This window comes from Ambystoma mexicanum, chromosome 7p, assembly GCF_040938575.1.
Source record: "Ambystoma mexicanum isolate Mex_15411 chromosome 7p, UKY_AmexF1_1, whole genome shotgun sequence".
In the NCBI taxonomy this organism is placed as follows: Eukaryota; Metazoa; Chordata; class Amphibia; order Caudata; family Ambystomatidae; genus Ambystoma; species Ambystoma mexicanum.
In genome coordinates, this window is record NC_090939.1 from 465,792,835 (window position 1) to 465,812,062 (window position 19,228).

General features: G+C 43.5%; 1 protein-coding gene across 1 annotated transcript in view; it reads right to left on the reverse strand.

Moving 5' to 3' along the window:
- The window catches only part of CCDC80 (coiled-coil domain containing 80), a 487,864-nt gene that overhangs the window by 348,262 nt on the left and 120,374 nt on the right, over nt 1–19,228 (reverse strand). Inside the window, exon 3 of the mRNA XM_069636489.1 lies at nt 15,902–16,058. Within this exon, the coding sequence (XP_069492590.1) occupies nt 15,902–16,058 (157 nt within the window). The remainder of the gene's footprint in view (nt 1–15,901; nt 16,059–19,228) is intronic.

Genomic DNA, 19,228 nt, shown 5'->3' on the forward strand with positions numbered 1-19,228 from the left:
CTATTCTCACATTCAAATGGAGAAGTAAATACAGCAGTCTTCACACAGAAAACTACATTAGGACATGGACATAAAGCATTAGCTTATTATAGTGGGATTTTAGACCCAGTAATGAAAGGGCATTACCCTTGTGAACAAGCGTTAGCTGCTACTGCGTTCACTATTGAAAAAGCTGCAAGCATTACAATGGGGTGTTCAGTGACATTATTTGTCAAACACTCGTTATTTGCCATTATAGAGAAACCCAAAAGTACATTGGCTACAAACAGAGCATCAGGGTATGAGTTGATTTTTTCAAATCCGGCGATCAAAATTGTTTGGTGTAGAATAGTGAATCCAGCAACATTTATAGCATAGCCAGTAAGAAAGCAGGACTATGTACATGACTGCACAATGTATACTGAGTTATATGATGATATTCCCACCGTTAGAGAACATGCTCTCAGAGGGGGTGGAAATTCTGTTCATGGATGGTTCTTCAAAAATAGACCAGGTGACAGGAGAAAGACATACAGGATTGGCAGTAGTAAAGCTGAACCGTGATGGGGAATTTGAAGCAGTGACAAGGTCGTGACTGCCTTCACCTTGTTTAGCCCAGGCTGCAGAATTAGTGGCGCTTATCGCTGCGCTCCGGAGATATGAGGATGAGGAAGTGACCGTGTACTCAGTCTCTGCCTATGAGACGTCAACTGTACATGCAGGATTGTCACCTTGGAAAAGGAGGGGTTTCCTCCATGCAGATTGCACACCAGTGCAACATGCGTCTCTAAAAGATAAGTAGACATGATTTCTCAAAGTAACGAAGCCGCCGATGGCAAAGCCAAAAGGACAGCATATTTTCCAAATATTCCAGATTTTGAAGTAAAAAAGTCTTAAACAAATGTCAGGATGGTGCATGATGGTTAACAAGGGTTTTAATATGTTGTCTATTGTCCAATTGATTGAATTACCAGGTCGAGCCCCACAAGAAGAGCAAGATTTATGTTGCAACCTGGGGTGTTATTTATCCACCACTCAGAGTATATGGAGACAGGGCAGTACTGGAAAGCCAGTTATGCCTGTAGCATTATTGAAGGTGGTGCTAGAGCAGCTTCTCTACCATGTGCACATGACTCGAGAGAGTCTTGCTGCCATAGTTGCAGAAGATCGGTTTTCACCAAATCTATTAGAACATGTGGCACAGTTTATAGTGAACTGCATTGTGTGCCAGAAATGTACAGCAGGGCACACGTTGCTAACAGTAAGAAGAGCAATCCCAAGACCTAATGGCCCCTTTCAGCATCTACATATAGATTATGTGGATATGTTACAAGTATGCAACACGTATAGGTATATGTCAGGTGTAGTATGTCTCTTTTCCAGATGGATCGAGGCATGTCCATGTACACATCCCAATGCCACATGTGCTGTGAGTTTCTTGTACCTGAGGTATTTCCTAGATGGGGTGTGTGTGAAGTCCTGCAGTCTGATAATGGACCACATTTTGTAAATGAATTATTTCAACAGGTTACTCTTTTATTAGGCATAAAGCATACATTTTCTTCTACCTATCACCCACAGACAAATGGTATCTGTGAACATTTAAATGGACTCCTTAAAGAGAGGATAGCTAAGATTAAAATTACCTTAAAGAAGGGGTTTCTAAATTGCTTCCCCCTTGCATTATTTGCACTTAGTACCCAGCCTGGCTCAGATCACCATCTGACTCCTCATGAGTAGGTGACTGGACGCAGTATGAGAATACCTCTTGCTCCTCCTACCAGGGTAGAAACTGATGCCCAGAGTGTAGCAAAACATTTGGTAATGAGTTGCATGATTACTTGACAAATATGATTGCTAGTGTCTCTTTTATTTTTCATCAGATCAAAAACTGGAGGGAGGGATCAAAGAGGATTGAAGAAGACAGCCAACCAGGAAGTTACCCTCACAGCTGTCAAGCTACAAGGAAGACGAGCTTGGCTGCACCTACACGACATTGAAGCTGTACAAAGCAGAAACCTTAACCCCTCCTGCATCCAATGACAGTGAAGCAAGAGAAGAAGCTCCACAGATGATGACAAGATCAGCTGCAAGGAACCAAAACAAAGATTCATCAAAATATGGACACCTTGAATCCTTAAAGAATTTTTCAAGGCAAAGAAGAAAAAGGACGAATAGCATTTGAAATAGTTGCAGAACTCTTTTAGATAGGAGAAAGAGACAATGTATTGGCGTACTGGATCCAAAGAGAAAGAGCACATCATACTTTTATGCTGCCTGTAGCAATAATGTTGCACACATTCTTGTATGCTGTTTTTACTTGCATATTGCAGTTTTATCCAACTATAGTAAAATGACACATGGACATTGCTACATTTTTCGCCAATCCTAAAAACAGTCATATTATTTTCAGGAAGATTATTGCAATTATTCTGCGGTTTTTGATATAAAAGTGTGATTTACAAAAGTATATATTGAATTAAAACAATGGGAATGTTCCAAAATATAAGATAATAACTACCAACAGAAACATTAAAATGTTTCTTTGAAATACAAATTGTGACCTCATTTTGCACAATGATTTGTCTTTTCTTCCTTATTATTATGGCATTTAGACACATAATGATTAAAAATGCAGATACAATGGTTGAAAATAAAACTTCTCTTATTATCCCTAACAAAAGCACAAGTAGCATTTTCCGTGATTTTGCTAAACAAATTGTTCAACTTAAAAGAGAGGCTGTTGAAGATCATGAAGATATAAATACATATCTTGATAATTCAGCCCATTTAAAGTATAACGTGACATCAGCACATGAAGGAGGTGAGGAGAACATTAGATGAAAGCTGCTATGTATGTTCTCTGATCCCCATGCTATGAGCAGGGCCAGAACATTCATTACAAGAGAAATGCCTGAACACGAGGCAAGATGACTCACTCACTTAGCAGCATGCACAACAAGAGGACAATTTGAAGGAAGATGGGTAATCTTAAGATGATGGATCTATATAAAAATGCAGCAAATAGAAAAAGAACCAGGTTGGATGAGTAGGATGCTTATGTATTCCCTCAGTGGCATGACTGGAGACCAGATAAGAATTGTTGAGCAAAAGAACTAGGATGTGCAGATGCATGGGAAACACAAGGATTGCCAGGATGCTGGGAGAGACATCAGATGTTAATATATGGACAAGTGGCAACTAACATAGGATGGGAAGATCGAATGCAGGCCTGTAGTGCATATTTAATGATGACAGCACCAGTGCAGGTAGTGAAAATAGTGAATGACGAATACCTGAAAACATGGGCCAAGTATGCACACTACTAACAAGGGTCAAGAATTAAGCAGGACCTGTATCCATATTACCAAAGAAGAATGTCACAGTGTGCTTCAGAAATACAGGGTCAACTAAAGTGGGAGAAAACAACAACAGTAAGCAGATGGTTGATGCTCCAGGGATGAGTGGCGGAATTGTCATGCTGATGGACCATTATTGGGCCTGTGGATCCAGAGCTTACATGCAGCTGCCTAAAAATTGGGGAGGAATATGCTCTATTTTGGTCATACATGTTCATGCACTAGTGATTCCCCAAAGTGATCTCCATATTGAAGAGTTTCCAAAAATGGATGCACAGCAGAGAAAGAAGAGGCCACTCAACCTCTTCGGCTGAAGAGAGAGAATTACTTCTCAGCAAAATCAATAGCAGCTTATGATGATATTCCAGCTGAGCATAAACTATTCAGCAAGACGGCAGTGATATTTGCAGCCATATTCATGCCAGGAATCCAGAATGCAGTGAATGCCAAGTGATTGCAGATTAACAGGTTGGAGATGTTATAAACAATAAACACATCAATCAAAGGATTCAATGCGATCCGAGAAGAACTAAGCGCCATCAGGCCTATGGCCCTCCAGAACAGGTATGTGCTGGACATGATTACAGCATTGGAAGGCAGCATGTGCGCCAAGATCGGACCTTCCTGTTGCACATACACACCTGCCCATGATGAAGAAAATGGAACTCTGATAGAGGCAATAACTATGCTGTCAACCCTTCATACGAAGATGAATAAGTCAAATTGAGCCATAAAAGTGTTGGCATTGCTAGGATTCTGTCTTTTAAGGATCATTATAGGACAATGCAAGAAGACAGCAAAGAAAGTTATTGGGATGAAGATAATTATTGATGTGAACATTGACCATACACCACAGACAGAAGACACCACCCATGAGAACATAAATAAGAATTTGCTGGCACACCCAGTGATGGGGTTTTATTACCCAAAGTATCATACAAACTATGTAGGGCGATGGGCATTCTGTCAACCAACTGGGCAGTGTTGTCACATGTCATGGAGTGTGGATGAGTACATAAAGAATGCAGACAACCTGAGGGGGGGGTGACAAAAGCATGGATCTCGAAGAAACCAAGGTATGGAGAAAAGATGACGAAGATTGAAGAAGCAGTGGTCGAGGACTCGACCAGAGGAAGGAATGTAAGATGAACAGGTGTACACGTCATTTCTAGTTTCTGCCACCTCACCTCCATCATGCAGGAATAAAAGTAAGAGAGCACTACGTGTGACACCAGGTATTTTCCCAATACAGCATCAAAGATACAAGAGATGTTATGCACCCAGACAGCCATATCGCAAGCACTCTCTCACTGACACGGTAGAAGGATGTCTGCATACACCATTGGACATCGAAGAGCTGTAATTGAAATCAGATGAGGGCAGATTGCCGGCATGAAGAGACAACACAAGGACGCACTGAAACGGTATGCAAATACTTAAAGAATGATGAAGGAATAAGAGAAACATAATCGAATACGAAGAAATCATGTACACCAAAGAGATGAGTGAAAAGAGACAAGGGGAATGTACATATGCAGAAACGCAAGGTAGATAAGACATATAGAAGCTTGCCGCAGAAGAAAACATAACGTGACTAAAGCGGCCTTGGGGAAAAGCTGGTCGCTGGACTTGTGTTGAAACCAATCAAGCTATCTCAGAAACAGACCAGGGCTGCAGAGCTAAAGATGCTAGAAAAACAGCTTTGTGTGAGGGACAAAGAATATCTATTGGCCTAGGGTCAAGGATGCCACATCAAGGAATAATTGGAAGGCACAAAAGGAGTCAAGAGGATAAGCCATGTGCATAAGACATGTACATTAGATTAAGCAAAGAGAAAACATCTGCAATTGCCAAGTATTGGACAAAGATGTAGAAAGCATATCTGAGGTAGAGCAACCAAGTCTCCTGAGGCCAAGAGGAGTAATGACACCCATCCTAATTGAATTAAATAGTACAAAATGAAAGGTCAGATTTGACAAAATCATGGTCTCCTCACACATGATTCAGAACCCAAAAACATTCATTAAGTTCCAGATGAAGATAGTGATGTGCCTACACTCCCTTAAAAGTCCCAGAGAAGAGAACAGTCTGTAAGGTCACCCACAAAGAAGCGACCAAGGAGAGATGATGGACTAATTGGGCAAGAGGGTAGTAGTCTGATGTTGTTCTCTGCACCTGGGTTTCAATTTGCTTACGTGCTGCTAACGAGCCGAAAGTCCAGGGTTGGGAGAGAATGCCAACCAATCGTGAAGGTCTATGTAGCAGTGTGTTATATATTGTTGCAGAAACCAATCCGCTGCTGTTATTCTGCTATAATCTGTATTATACTTATTTAGAGGTATTTCAAGACGTGCCTACCAGATAAGGGGCATCCAATAATGTTACTAACACCTGAACAATACATACGTACATATGTTTCCCTAACCAATCCCTTGCATCAATAGGTTTTAAATGATTGCCCCATAGGATGATGTTATAGCTGGCGTATATTGAGGCCTTTGTATAATCAAATAATTAGTGAGAGTGCGTGCACTACGAATCGTTGCTCGCCAGTTTGCCCAATTATATTGAGCTGATAATAAAGTAGTATTTTGCCATATTCTTTGAGTATATCCAGTTATTTGTGTCTGAGATCATTATTGATAATTCCATATGACACTTGGAACGCTCCAGGTGTTACTGCACACCACAAAAATGCACAAGAACTAATCGCTCATCAGGGCACATGCAGTATAGCAACACAAAGCCCAACACAGGCAACATACACCCTGCAATGCCAGTCACAGGCAATGAAAAGGACGACTGTTGGTTGAGAGCTGTGTGCACGGTGTAACACGACAATGCGTACGTACCCCCATAGCACATAGCACTACATTCAATTACTGGAATAGAAAACCATGTTGTACAGCAATGATGAAAAAATGCATGAATAAAGTGTCCATCAACATGCCTTTTGAAAAGGAAACTCATCCACAGTGCACCGTGGCTGACACCTGCAACCTTTGCCCTTGCGAGTGACTCTGGTACACCCAGCTACCATGGCTAATGACACTTGTGCACAATCCATAAACGCCACAGGAGATGACCTACAATGAGGCACACTTCAGGATCTGGGTGTGTGTAGAGCAGACCTTTGGCCTTTTGAAGGGTCATTTTCTGTGTCTACACTGGACCGGAGGGACCATGTTGTACATGCCAGAGAAGGTTGGACAAATATGTTTTGCTTGTGCCATGCTGCACTACATCTGCCTCAGGCAAAATGTCACCTTGCCCCCTGATGTGGACATGCCACCCTCAGAAGACAATGACTCCATATCTGCAGGTGCAGTGCTGCCACACAGTGAGTGGGCGGATGAAAATGATGGGCGCTTTGTGCAGCAAGAACTAATAGACAATTATTTCTGATCACATCGATAATCACATGCCGCTCACCTTTGCATGGAGTAATGTAGAGAATAAATCACAATCATACAATGAGGATGGTCATCCACCTTCCCCCTTCCAAACACCTTCCACAACATTACCTGCCCACCCACCTCCCCATCCCCATCACCCATCCCAAAAACACCCTTCCTACCCACTTCCCTCCTCCCCAACACCCTTCTCCAATACACCCTCTCCACCCACCTCCCCACTCCCCAATGCCCATTCCCAACACACCCTCCCTCACATGCCTGGTGAGAAGAAGTGCAATGCACTGTGTCATTTGTTTCCTGAGCCTCTTGCACTTGCCAGGCAGGTCTGGCTGTGGGTGGGCCACGTTGCGCATGGATCGGCACCGTGGGCTGCCAGGTGCAGATCCCTCTCTGGGGGTCAATGAGGTGGACCGGCCCGACTCTGGCCCCCAGATGTGCTGCAGGGTCAGGAGCATGCTGGCTTGCATTGCCTCAGTGATTGTGGAAATGCCCTCTGTCATCTCCCTCACGCTCTCTCCCACAACATTGTTGTCGCTGGAGGCAGAGAGAAAGATGACTTCCATCTTTGGGGAGTTGAGCATGAGGCAGCGTAGAGTCATCCTCTGTCGGGTCACAGATAGGCAGTTGGTTGTGCATTCAGAGATTTCAGGGGTGGCTTGATGTGTTTTCCATACCTCTTCATCAGGTCAGTTAGGCACAGTCCTTCATTCCATCTGTGACAAAAGCTTAAATAATGAAAGGGGCCCATTATGTACAGTAAGAATAGGTGGAACATAATTGGATTTGTGGGCCAGTGTCTGATCCATTAAGTAAATTCTGGTCTAGACTAGCTAGTTTCACCACAACTAAGTACTGTTTCAACTTGTTTTGATTTTTTTAAAATCTGCAAACCATGCGAGAATGATGCATTATTTAGTCCTCTATGCTTGCCCAAATAGTGGTTACGGACAACGACAAGCTGCTGTGTTGGTGATGCTGGCAATGGGATCAAGATCTTGCTGGTCGATGGTGACACTGACACAATATGTAAGGGGGCGCGCTAAAATGCTGAGGCAGGCTCAGAGGGCGGAAGAAAAAGTGCCTCTTCCTCCTGAAACATCCGCTTGGTGACTCATTTTGTCTCCTCCATACCTTGCTCTTCCGTTTCCTCCCACACCACCACCTGCACCCTCTCCTCATCTGGCTTCGGGCAGCCCAACACAGCTGCTGAACCCTCTCCCTGCATTACCTCCATCTCCTTTCCAACTCCATTGTTGGGTAAAGCATTGTCCAGCAATGTCTTTAGTGGATCTGCAGCTCCAATAGTGTTCTTCTTTATTAAGTCAAGCATTGCATGACAGTCCCCCCCCCCCCATTTAATTTAAAACCTCTGGCATAAGGCATCCTTGCACCAGCCCTGCCCCCCTCACCTCGTCCTACCCTTCCTCTGCCTTTTCCTGTGACAGTGACAAACTCTCTGTTAGCCCTGCCTCCTCCTGCTCCATCTCCTCGCATTGTGGCAAACCCTTCGTCACTGCCTCAACCCTTCTTCCCGAGCTGCCCCCAATGACTCTCCCACCTCAGACAACACATGCTCTGTCTTTGGGCATCTTCCACATACAAGGCCTACATCCACACCTGTCTGACCATTGCCTTCTGTGACTGCCACCTGGTCAATGTTCTCATCTCTCAAGAAGTCAACTTTCCCTTCATCCTCCAAATGCTTACGCTCTTCATGATTTTAATTCCCTTCTTAGGAAGGACTAAAACACGTGACCATAACAAAAAAGACAGGCAACAGACGAGGGCAAATTAAAGGATTAACACAGGGTTCTTAGAGACACAAAGGAAGGAGATTAAAACAGGAAGGAATTTATGGTTCACAAAGAAATAAGAAAGATTTCTATGCTTAGCAAACAAATGGTAATACAAAGGGGGAGTGCTTATATTGTTTAATTTTTTGTGTTAATGGCAAGATAAGGGAAAACACGTCAAGGTAAGCGAATACAATAGAAGAAGGTACGCATGGTTAAGTAGAACAAACACACAAACGATGTGGTTAGGAATTCATAAGGGAAAGTAGCTTTCTTTCCCTTTCCCTTTTTTAAATCCTTTTTCGGGTGACCCGAAGAAAAAAAGGAACAGGGGAAGGGACGGGCAAAACATTTTGGGGTGACAGAAAGTAAGGATAAAAAGAATAGATGACGAAGGGGTTGGATAAAACACACAACCGGGCAGAAGGGGCATACATCAAACAAAAGACTCAAATCTAATGCTCTGTCAAGAAGATCGCAAAAGTCCCCCCAAATTTACCGAACTTCTCCTAAACACAATTTATGGCCTTGCCTGTAAAGTGAAAGTGTTCTTCTGGTCCTTTTATACAGCTCAGAAAACCCCACGAGCAAAATGCATTTTGCTACGTTGATTGGCTGACTCTGCTTGGCCTGCAAACAAATAACCCAATTCTCCTGATCCCACGGGTTTGGAAAACATTATTGGCTAAAGGAGAGTGCCACGGGAGCCAGCCGGAACACCAAACATCAAGGTGAGTATTCTGTTAGAGCCCAGAATTTTGAGCAGGCTGGAGAAGGGAACACGTTGAGTGCATACATGCCCAGAGCACCTGATAGTTACAGGTGAAGGTGGGAGACATGCATGTGCTATTACCTGAAAGTACTGGCACTTAATGGCACAGCCAGCACAGACATGTTTGTATACCGTGGCCTTACTGACTACATGGACAAAGCAGCCATGATGGTATTCTTCCACAGGGATACTGGTACTTATTGGTGCAACCACCATGGACATATTTACTTGAAATGGCATGACTGGCCTTATGTGCAAAACAAACCGTGTGTGTTCCTTTGTCTATGCACTTTACAGTGGCATGCTGACATAAATGTGGGCATGACAGTATGGGCATGTACTGTCTAGGGACATGCTGGTTTATCTTGTCGATACTACTGATTTTTCTTTTCCCATGCATGTGCTGTTGGCGACTGGAAAATGATGAAAGAGGTGGTTGCAGATGTCTACGTACACTATCACTAAGCAAGCAAGTGGGTTTTGATTTTGGGAAGTTATCTTTGAGGTAAGGTGTTGACTAGATGTGTTTCCCTAAGCAGTGCACAGTGTTGTGACCCTTCGGAAGAAGTATGGCATTCTTTACAGGAACCTGGTTGTATTACCGTATTACTGTACCCAATACACACATCAGAGTACTTGGTGGTGGTAAGATCTCTGTCTTGCAGCCACCTGTGAGGCTAGGCTATGGCAAAATCTCTGTACTTCTTCCTCTTGCACGTATAATATATATACTCGGTTATTTATAACGCGCTTAATACCCAGAGGTTTCTAAGTGCGGCCCCAGGCTGTGTTGCTCCGCATCCTTTTGCTTCTAAGGCGAGCATGTTGCCCCTGAGCTATCCTCCCGATGGCACGTAGGGACGATACGTACGTACATGCAGTTATTGTCCGTTTCAAAATGTAATGGAGCAGGTATTGTTACTAGCCTAGGTCTGTGGTGGTTGTCTCTATTATCGCAAACTTGCAGTGCCAGGAGCTCCTCCTTTTGTCCCTCTGTGTGCCTGTTTTATTAGAACACGCCCTGTAGTTTTTTCTCTTGCAAGTGAACCTGGCTGTCAGAAAACCCTAGATGTTCAATACTTCAGGTAAGTTTAGTATGATTAACTTTAAGCCCCCTTTTGTGTAGATTGCAGTGGTCACATCGCAGATGTCTTACTGATGATAACAGAGAGAAGAGGGGTGGTGGGAGATAAAGCAAAAAAACACAGAAATTCAGTGAAAAGGCATTTTTTAAGGGACATTAAAGTGCTGGTTTAACACAAAAAACCTGGAATTCAACAGGTACTGATAACTATGTCGCCTTAATTCTGAACCCCCTCCCGGTGCAGCCCATGAGCACGCCAGTGACTTCACTGATGCCATCACATACTACGTCACTTATGCCAACATTGATGACATCACTGGAAACTAGAGCACACTGATGACATCACAGATGATGTCACAGATCACATGTGGCATCATCAATGCCATCACTGGTAGTGCAGATTGCATCTGAAAACAAGAGCAATACAACGTTTAAATAAAAAACACTACTACCCTGTAAAAAACCCTGAAGTAGAGCAAGTCAAGTGTGTTGTGTGTCTCTCAGATTCTGCCAGGCCTGGGCCAGCTCGCAACAGACGAGCAACTCCAAATAAAATAAATATCACTTAACAAATTTGATGTTAACCTCTGTCCTTAAAATTATACATTTTACCTGAAAGCCATGTAAAGTTAGTTAAGAATTCAAACTATTTGAAAAGTATTAATATGTAGAACGCATGCACAGGACAAGACGATCACACCACACTCTTTCAAAGCACGATGAAAAAGTGAAGGGAACATCTGTGTAGGTTGACTTTGCAGCAGGCAGGATAGAAGGATTTGAGGCAACCGTTTCCAAATCCATTTCTATTTCATTTCACAGCCAGAACATAGTATCCTGTGCTATGTGAAATAGTAATGCTTAGGCAAAATTAGCAGTCAAGGTCAATCTTGAGGAAGTATAACTGCATGTATATGATTCATAGGATGTTAGTACAAAGGGGAGGAGGTTGGACCTAAACGTGTGCACTTTTTACAGTACATCTGGTCCTTGAAGTACATTTTCAAAAGCATCTCTTTATTGTTAGAGGCAGGGAAAATAGGGAAAATACATGTTTTGCATTGTATTAAGTGTGCATGAGACACTGACACAATATACATCTATATGTTGGCATACAAGACATAGTTAGCTGTAGAATGTTTCTCTTATGTGTTGACATACAATAGGTGGATTTTTCACAGCAACATGCACTTTCCAATGATGCCATTGCGGATGTCATAAGTGATGTGGTATATGGTGGAAGCAGTCAAGCCATCTGTGATGTCAACCATTGGGCTCTAGTTTCCAGTCATGTCATTGATGATGGCATAAGTAACATCCTGCCTTATTTCAAATGTGATAACATCCGTTTCCTAAAGGGTTCTGCAATGGGGGGGGGGGGGGGGGGCGTGGGCAGCTCTGAACTAAGGTGGTGTAACTTGCAACACCCGACAAATTTGAGGATTTTTTTTGCATTAAACCAGCACTTTAACGTCACCTAAACTGATGTTTTTCGCTGAATTTCAAGTGTTTTTTGCATTGAACTGTTTAAACTTATTGATTAACATTACATTTTTCACCGAATATTATATTTAATTAAGCCTGCAAGTGAGTATTTGTCGCTGAGTTCCAGTGACCGAGGAATGCTGTTGTGGGGCACAAACCTTGCATCGGCTTGGAATTGTGGTCTGGAAATATGTCATCCCATAACTTAGTCACCATTTTCACTAACTGCTTACCATTCCCCCTCTTCCATGTATAAACCAGTTCCTCTGTGTGCACCGCCTGACTTTTACCGGAGGCATATGGGCTACATTAGATTACTCACATACACCTGACGGTACCTATCTCGGGCCCGCCTGCTAACCCTTGCTCATCTCATCCACTTGGCTGCAATGTACTCTTTAGTTCTGTCCTCTAGGGCTAGAAAGCATCTGCATCTAAACATGTCAGGCTCTATATATATATATATATATATATATATATATATATATATATATCACAGAGACCATAATAATGATGATACATCACAATAGTTTCTGGAGGGCATTGTGCTTCTATGTTTATATTGGCTGCAGGGCTCTGACAAGCAGGAACATGGAAGCGTGTTACTTACTACTGATGCATCACCTACACATATGTATGAGGCCATGGCCAGGGTTCTTTTAAAAAATAAAGACTCCTAAAACAAACAATAAATTAACACCTACAAAAATATATCCTACCATCTTTTTACATTTTTAAATTTTCGAAACCGTATCATTTTCTGCTCCTCTCAAAATAAAAAAATAACCCCTCTCACCGGCCCATTTCCTATTACGTGTGCCCGTTGTGAACTTATTCCAAACTCCTAAGCACTTTGCATGTGTATTGTAAACCAACATTTCTACCTGTAAGAACCATATCACATTCATCACTTTCCCGTGCCTTCAATCCTCGTGATAGGGGTGGGTGGAGACCACTCACCATATCCTGAACCAACTGTTATGCACACCTACCCCAAATTGCAGCCTACATTTTTTTTAAATAGTTTTTATTAATAACACATAACAAACGAACAACAACGGGCACTATGTGTTGAAGTCCACACTCTATCATCTGCCTCCTTGGTGCGGTGGCACTCCTCTCAGCTTGTCTGTCCACAGTATTTACTGCATAATCCCCTCTGACTTCTCCACTGGGCTTCTTGCGGCCCATATCCCCCAGCAAGTTCTTTCGCTGCGCCTGTCACCGGGGGTTCAATCCTGCCCGTCTGTAGTGCGGAACAGGTCCTGGATAAGAGACTTCCATGCAAATAGTTTAGTCCCACTTTCCCGCAACCGCTCTGCGCCACCGTGGTCCACACTACTGTTTCCTCTATTGTCCATTTTCTCAGGTCTGCCCACCACATTTCCACCGATGACCCTTTGCTCGAGTTCCACATCATTGCTATGCGACATTTGGCCAGGACACACATTAAGTCCTTCAATTTCGCCACATGTGTCTGCTGTTTGCAGCCCCCCAGGAACAGTCCCAGGAGGTAAGACTCTGGCGTCCAGGCCTGCATCTGGATACCGCCTGCCTCTGCTCTCATCTTTACAGTGTTCCAAAAATTAAATATCGCAGGGCAGGACCTCTGGGGCTGGCGTCATGTGTCCCTATTGACCGGGAACCAGATCTTCCTGCCCCGGATCTGGGGGGCCCTGTGTGTGTTGCCTGATTTAGCCCCCAATTCCTGGGTATGCCCTTTCCTTGTCCGGGCCTCCTGCCGTGTCACCTAGCGTGGGGTGCAACTTGTCACCCCACCTTTGCCGCTTCTCTCTTTTATTTGATGAAGTTCCACCTATGGTGGAGCATCTTGAAATTGATCCTTACCAGAGGGGTCATTGTGGGCCGCCTGTACTCGTCAGCATTATGCTAGTCCACTCGATTCCCAGGATTTGGCCCCTCGCGGGGGTACTGTGGGCCGTGGTCTCACTGCTGGCTCCCCTTCCCCTGGTACACCACCGATCTCTTGCTGTCCGCTCGCCCTGTCCCAGCACCGGCAGACTCGTCCAGGGTCCCTCACACAATGAAGTCTCCTCGCGGCCCGCCTCAGCAGTGCCGCTCCTACATCTTCGGAACCCGATCGGGACCCGCACACCAGAGGGAGGGGGTGGGCATGGGTATCTGCTTTCTGCCGCACACCCCCACCAGGAGTCCTCCAAGCTGGATCACTGCTGGGGTGCAGTGTGCTCCAGTCAGAGGTCTGGAGTCTCATCCAGGATTCACCTTCTCCCCGTCTTGCACCTCATCTACGGTGCAGGCCTTCGTTGATGGCGGGATCGCACCCTCCGCACCGTTCCCCAGAGGGCTGCATCACTCGAACTCGCTAGCGCAAGTCTGTCCTGCCCCTGCCACACGACAGCCCACAGCTCCTCATCTCACACCCGCCATCTTGGAATCGGCGGCGGAGTCTGCAACTGCGTTTCCTTCACAGTCCCTCCTCCGATTTGCCTCAGCAGTCCTCCAGGTTGTTCCCTGGGTGTTCCGATATCTGGATCTGGCTTTTGCCCAAATTTTTGGTGGATTATGCCAGCTTGGACGGATCTGCTCTTGGATGTCGCAGGAGCTCCTGAGCTTCACCCCCTACAGCATGGCCGTCCAAGCCACGCCCCCAATTGCAGCCTACATTTATATTTAGTCTACATTTTTCTGCTCAATATTTTGACCTGTATTAGTGTTGTCTTCAATTTAGTAGCCAATACAATACACATTTCAAAAAGATTAACACAACAAAAATCTGTGCTACTTATGTTAGCATTTTGAAATGTCTAAAGCTGAGTTTTTTTAATCCTCCTCAAGACCGATGGGACCTATATCTCCTCTATACCATGTTACCAATGATCTCCCCACCTGGAGCAACCCCCTGAAACAGCTTAGTATGTAATTTCACCCCAATTTGTCCACGGGGAACTTCCACCACTTTCATTCTCCCCAGCCTTGCAACCCCTGGAACATTCAGCGTACCAACCATTTCTGTATGTCAATGTTTTCACCTCTCCATTTGTTTATTATTTTTTTTTGTTCTATTTTTTTGTTCTACCTGTTTTTTTGTTATCTTCAATTTACTAACCAATTACACAGAAATTACAAAAATGAAGATTACAAAATGATCAAATACAAAAAAGTACTCTCACTTTCAAATCTCCAAAATTGGGTGTGGTTTTTCACCCCCTTAAATCCTCCCATCCACCAAAATTGTATTTAACATTTTATTCAGTCTCCTTTTTTATGAGGCCATATTTTTATATCAGCTTTTTGTAGTTTTTTGTTGACTGTTGCAAATGCATGGACACACATTACACTGAAGACTGCTGCATTTGCACCACTCAAACACATATGGTTTTATTGCAACTCTTTTGCTAATAAAATGTGCGCATTTGTATCTGGGGAATGCAGACATTGGGCCTAATTTACATGGTTTTTTGTAAATCAGGCCCATTGTCTCTGAAGTGCAAAATACTTTCTTGCATGGAAACTGAACCAAACTGAGATTGCATGACAGATGTGACATACTAACTTTTTTTGCTTGGCTGCTGCCTTGTCAATCAAGGATGTCAAGCCGTCCTTGAAAATATCTGCAAATGGCACAGCCAACGTTACCAAGAGCCTGAGTATACTTGCATGCTGTTCTAATGGTGTTCATCAGCACCATGCGAGGGACTGCTGTGATTTATTTGTATATGTTATTTAGCTAAATCCTCTCTGTTCCGTGTGTCAGAGCCACGTATATTTTCAGCCTAAGACAACTGGATGCAGATCTATCTAATTCTTCCCTAAAGTAGAGTAAAAACAGAACAACGAAGAGTTTTGTAGTTTTTAGGTGTGTGGGGGAAGAACAAGTAACAGGATTTGTATGCAAATATGTATATTGGATCATTTATAAATATGTGTATCATTATTGAGTGCAAGATACCAAGTGTGAAGTCCAGTAATATGTTTGAAATTGTACTTGATTTTTGTCACATTTGCGCAAGCAATACCAATAAAATAAGTACCTAGCTGGAAGTGGTCTATTTTCATGGTGCTGTTGGTCATCGTGCCGAAGATGGTGATGATTGAGATTTTCCGCACAGCCATCTCACAGATGGTCTCCAAGTACTCGTCCCGCTGCTGCACATACATATTGTTCTCTTCCTTGGGAGAGGTAATCAGCTGAGTAAAGAATACAAAGAATAATGTATTGTTCAGTTGTTTGATTTAAGCCAGCTGTTTACATCCCAAAGTAAGTGGCAAAACAGGAAGTCAGGGTGGTATTAAAGCACTGCACAAAAAAACATTTTCAGGTTTTGCACAGACATGTGTTTAAAGATTTGACACAAAGTTACATAATGTGTTGCTTAAAAGAGGTAATTATGTAACCTGTACAACAAAGGGGAGTGGTGTTGAGCATCTACACTGATACTTTATTTAAAGAAGTGACTCCTTGGGTTCCCTCCCTTCACCCACTTGTAAGGCAAAACACATTGGGATCATCTTTGACTCCTCTCTCTCCTTCTCTCCACACATCATGGACCTTGCCAAGAAATCCAACTTTCATTTCTATCTCCTTACGGGCATTCTACCTTTTCTCAACTTCTCCCAGAAGCTCAATGTCTCCAGAGCCCTGGTTCTCTCTAAGGTTGACTACTGCAAAAGCCTCTGCCTCAGCCTTCCTATTTCATTCCTTTGCCCTCTCCAACTAATCCAGAATGGGGCTACAAGACGTATCCTTGGCCTCAAGCTCAGGGACTGCATCTCTCCAGCCCTAATGTCCCTCCATTGGCTTCTGGTGACTGCAAGGATCAAATTCAAAACCTTTTGCATCATCCACAAGGCTGTCTGGGGCATGGAACCTCTCTAAATCCAGCTTTCCATCCCTAAATACCACCCTGCCAGAATTCTTCGGTCCTCTGGCTCCAACTCTCTGCACGTCAAACGTTTCTCCAAGAAGATAGTGGGAGGTAGACCCATCTCCTCGGCTCGCGCCTCCCTCAGGAACAGCCTTCCTCTCCCCATCAGACTTGAGCCGGATCTTCTTAAGTTCCAGAAACTTCTCAAGACCATCCTTTTCTCCTCTGCCTTCCATCTCCCCCTCCCTTGCTAAGCTCTCCACCTGCCACTGTGACTGGGGCCTTATACTTTCTGAGCGATACAGGGACCAGACTACTCCACTCCCAGTCCCTCCCTCCCAGCATCCTTCACCAGCACTTGCCCTTGGGCACCCTTTCCCAGACTATCCCTACCCGTCCACCTGCCCAGTGCACTTTTCCTCCCCTCTGACCCTCTTCCTCCTGGCACTTGCTGCCTTGGCCTTTAAAGCACTGGGGAGCACTATTGCACTTCTCGCTCTACACCCTCCCCCTTGCACTTAGCTCCTCAAAGATTTGCACGTTAGGATTGTCACAAGGCCAATATAACCATCTCTTTTTTCTTGTTGCTGTTTTCTTATGATATCCCATGCGCCCGCCTCCTCCCTTCTTGTCGTGTGGCGCCTGGAAACACTTATGTAGAGGGGCCATATAAATGTCCCAAAAAAAATCAAATGAAAAAATAAAAACATTGATGAATGGTTTCCACCTTGTTGAAGGGAGTTGGTTAAGACCTTGCAATACAACCACACAATCAGAAGATGAAAAGGCACATAGGTAGAGCAATACCTTCATTAAAGGGGTAGTTTGGTCAGAAATGTTATTGCCCAATCGATCGAGCATGTATTTTAGATCATACATTGACAGTTCTTAAATAAAATTCCAATGCAATTTACCCATGTTTTTCTCACTTTCAAGAAATGCGAAAATGACGGGATGGGTACTGCCATCTTGTGCTAATCATATCTGTTGATCCATCGCCCTAAATTCAAGTGCCCTTGCAGCAATAATTCAGATCACCCGCTCCTAAAGGCTGACATCAATAGACGTCACGCCCCATTTCACAACCCCAATGCACGCCTCATGTCAACATCCTCTGTGCGCAATCTAGTGACGTGTCTCCATGGAAATGCCAAGACTATTCGTTCCTCGACAAGTGTAAACAAACCCTTTCTGATCAGACAACGTTGGAGTTTCTTTTTCCTTCGTGTCAGTGTATTTCATTTTGAGATTCCCTGACTTGTTTCTGCTCTGTTCAGCTATTTGCTAAGTACTTATGAGAACGTATGCTGCCTAAAATGAATTAACTCAGTAGTCATGTTTCATTTCTTATATTATGGACAAATGTCTTTATCAAACCATATTTAAACATGTGCCTTTTCAAACTTTTAAAGATTGAGCCTATTAATGTTGTCTTTTCATGATGTGTTTTTGTAACATGGCTGTTTTTTCACTTGTCTTTCTTTAACATTTCATGCTAATGGAAAACCTATTTTCTTTAGTGTATACAAATAAATGTTTATTTACCTCATTGTTGATTCTGTGCTTCTTCACTATTTAGGAACTATGGCAACAATTCAGCCCTACCTGTACAAGCCCGAATATTTATAAGAGGAAATCCTTGAAAGAGAAGAAAATCAAGACAATGTGGAATCAGAAGAAAGTCAGGGGGATCAGTGACGGGAGCCTGAACCCAGTAGCATGGAACACGTCTCCACCTGGAGTACCTGCCATCATTGTGAGTTTATGCCTACTCTGGTGGAGAACCTCTGTTGCAGAGAAATCTCTGGCTGCTTGGCCGACATTGCTGAAGAAGACACACCACCGCTATGCTTTGCTGAGCTGCATTACTTCAGGGCCGCCTGCCTTCCAAGATCCATGTTGCGAATGATGGTGGTCCTTATGCATGAACTTTGAGCTACAGTTCGCCCTCGTAATCCAAGTAACGTTCACTCTATGTATGTTGTGTGTTTGACGACTGAGACGGCTAACATAATATGTTGTTCCCCTACATCAATATAACTTAAATAGATCACTGACGAAAGAATTTTTCTGTAAATTGAACAAATTACTTATTCTAATTTGAAACTAAAGTGTTTATCTTTAGATGTATCATCCGAACAATTAAGTTTCTTTCACTTAGAAGTAGCCCCCAAACTGTTTTTGCTGGAATGCACATTCACATTTGTAATTGATCCCTACTTGAAATCGCAAGTACTGTCAGTATTTTGTACGAAAAGGTACTTTTTAAAGCATAACAATGCTTTTCATTTTACAAGGTTGTGCGAACAAAAAAATGCAATTATTGTGTTCATTCAAGTGAACTATTTCTTTTTCTTTTACACAGGTGCTACAGACTTGTGGCATGTTGTGCCTTTAGATGGTGGATTCATGGAAGACTGGGATTTCGCATTCAATGAGTAATACCTGCCTCTGTGGTTCAATCCATTCGTGATGAATTCCCCAGTGACCATG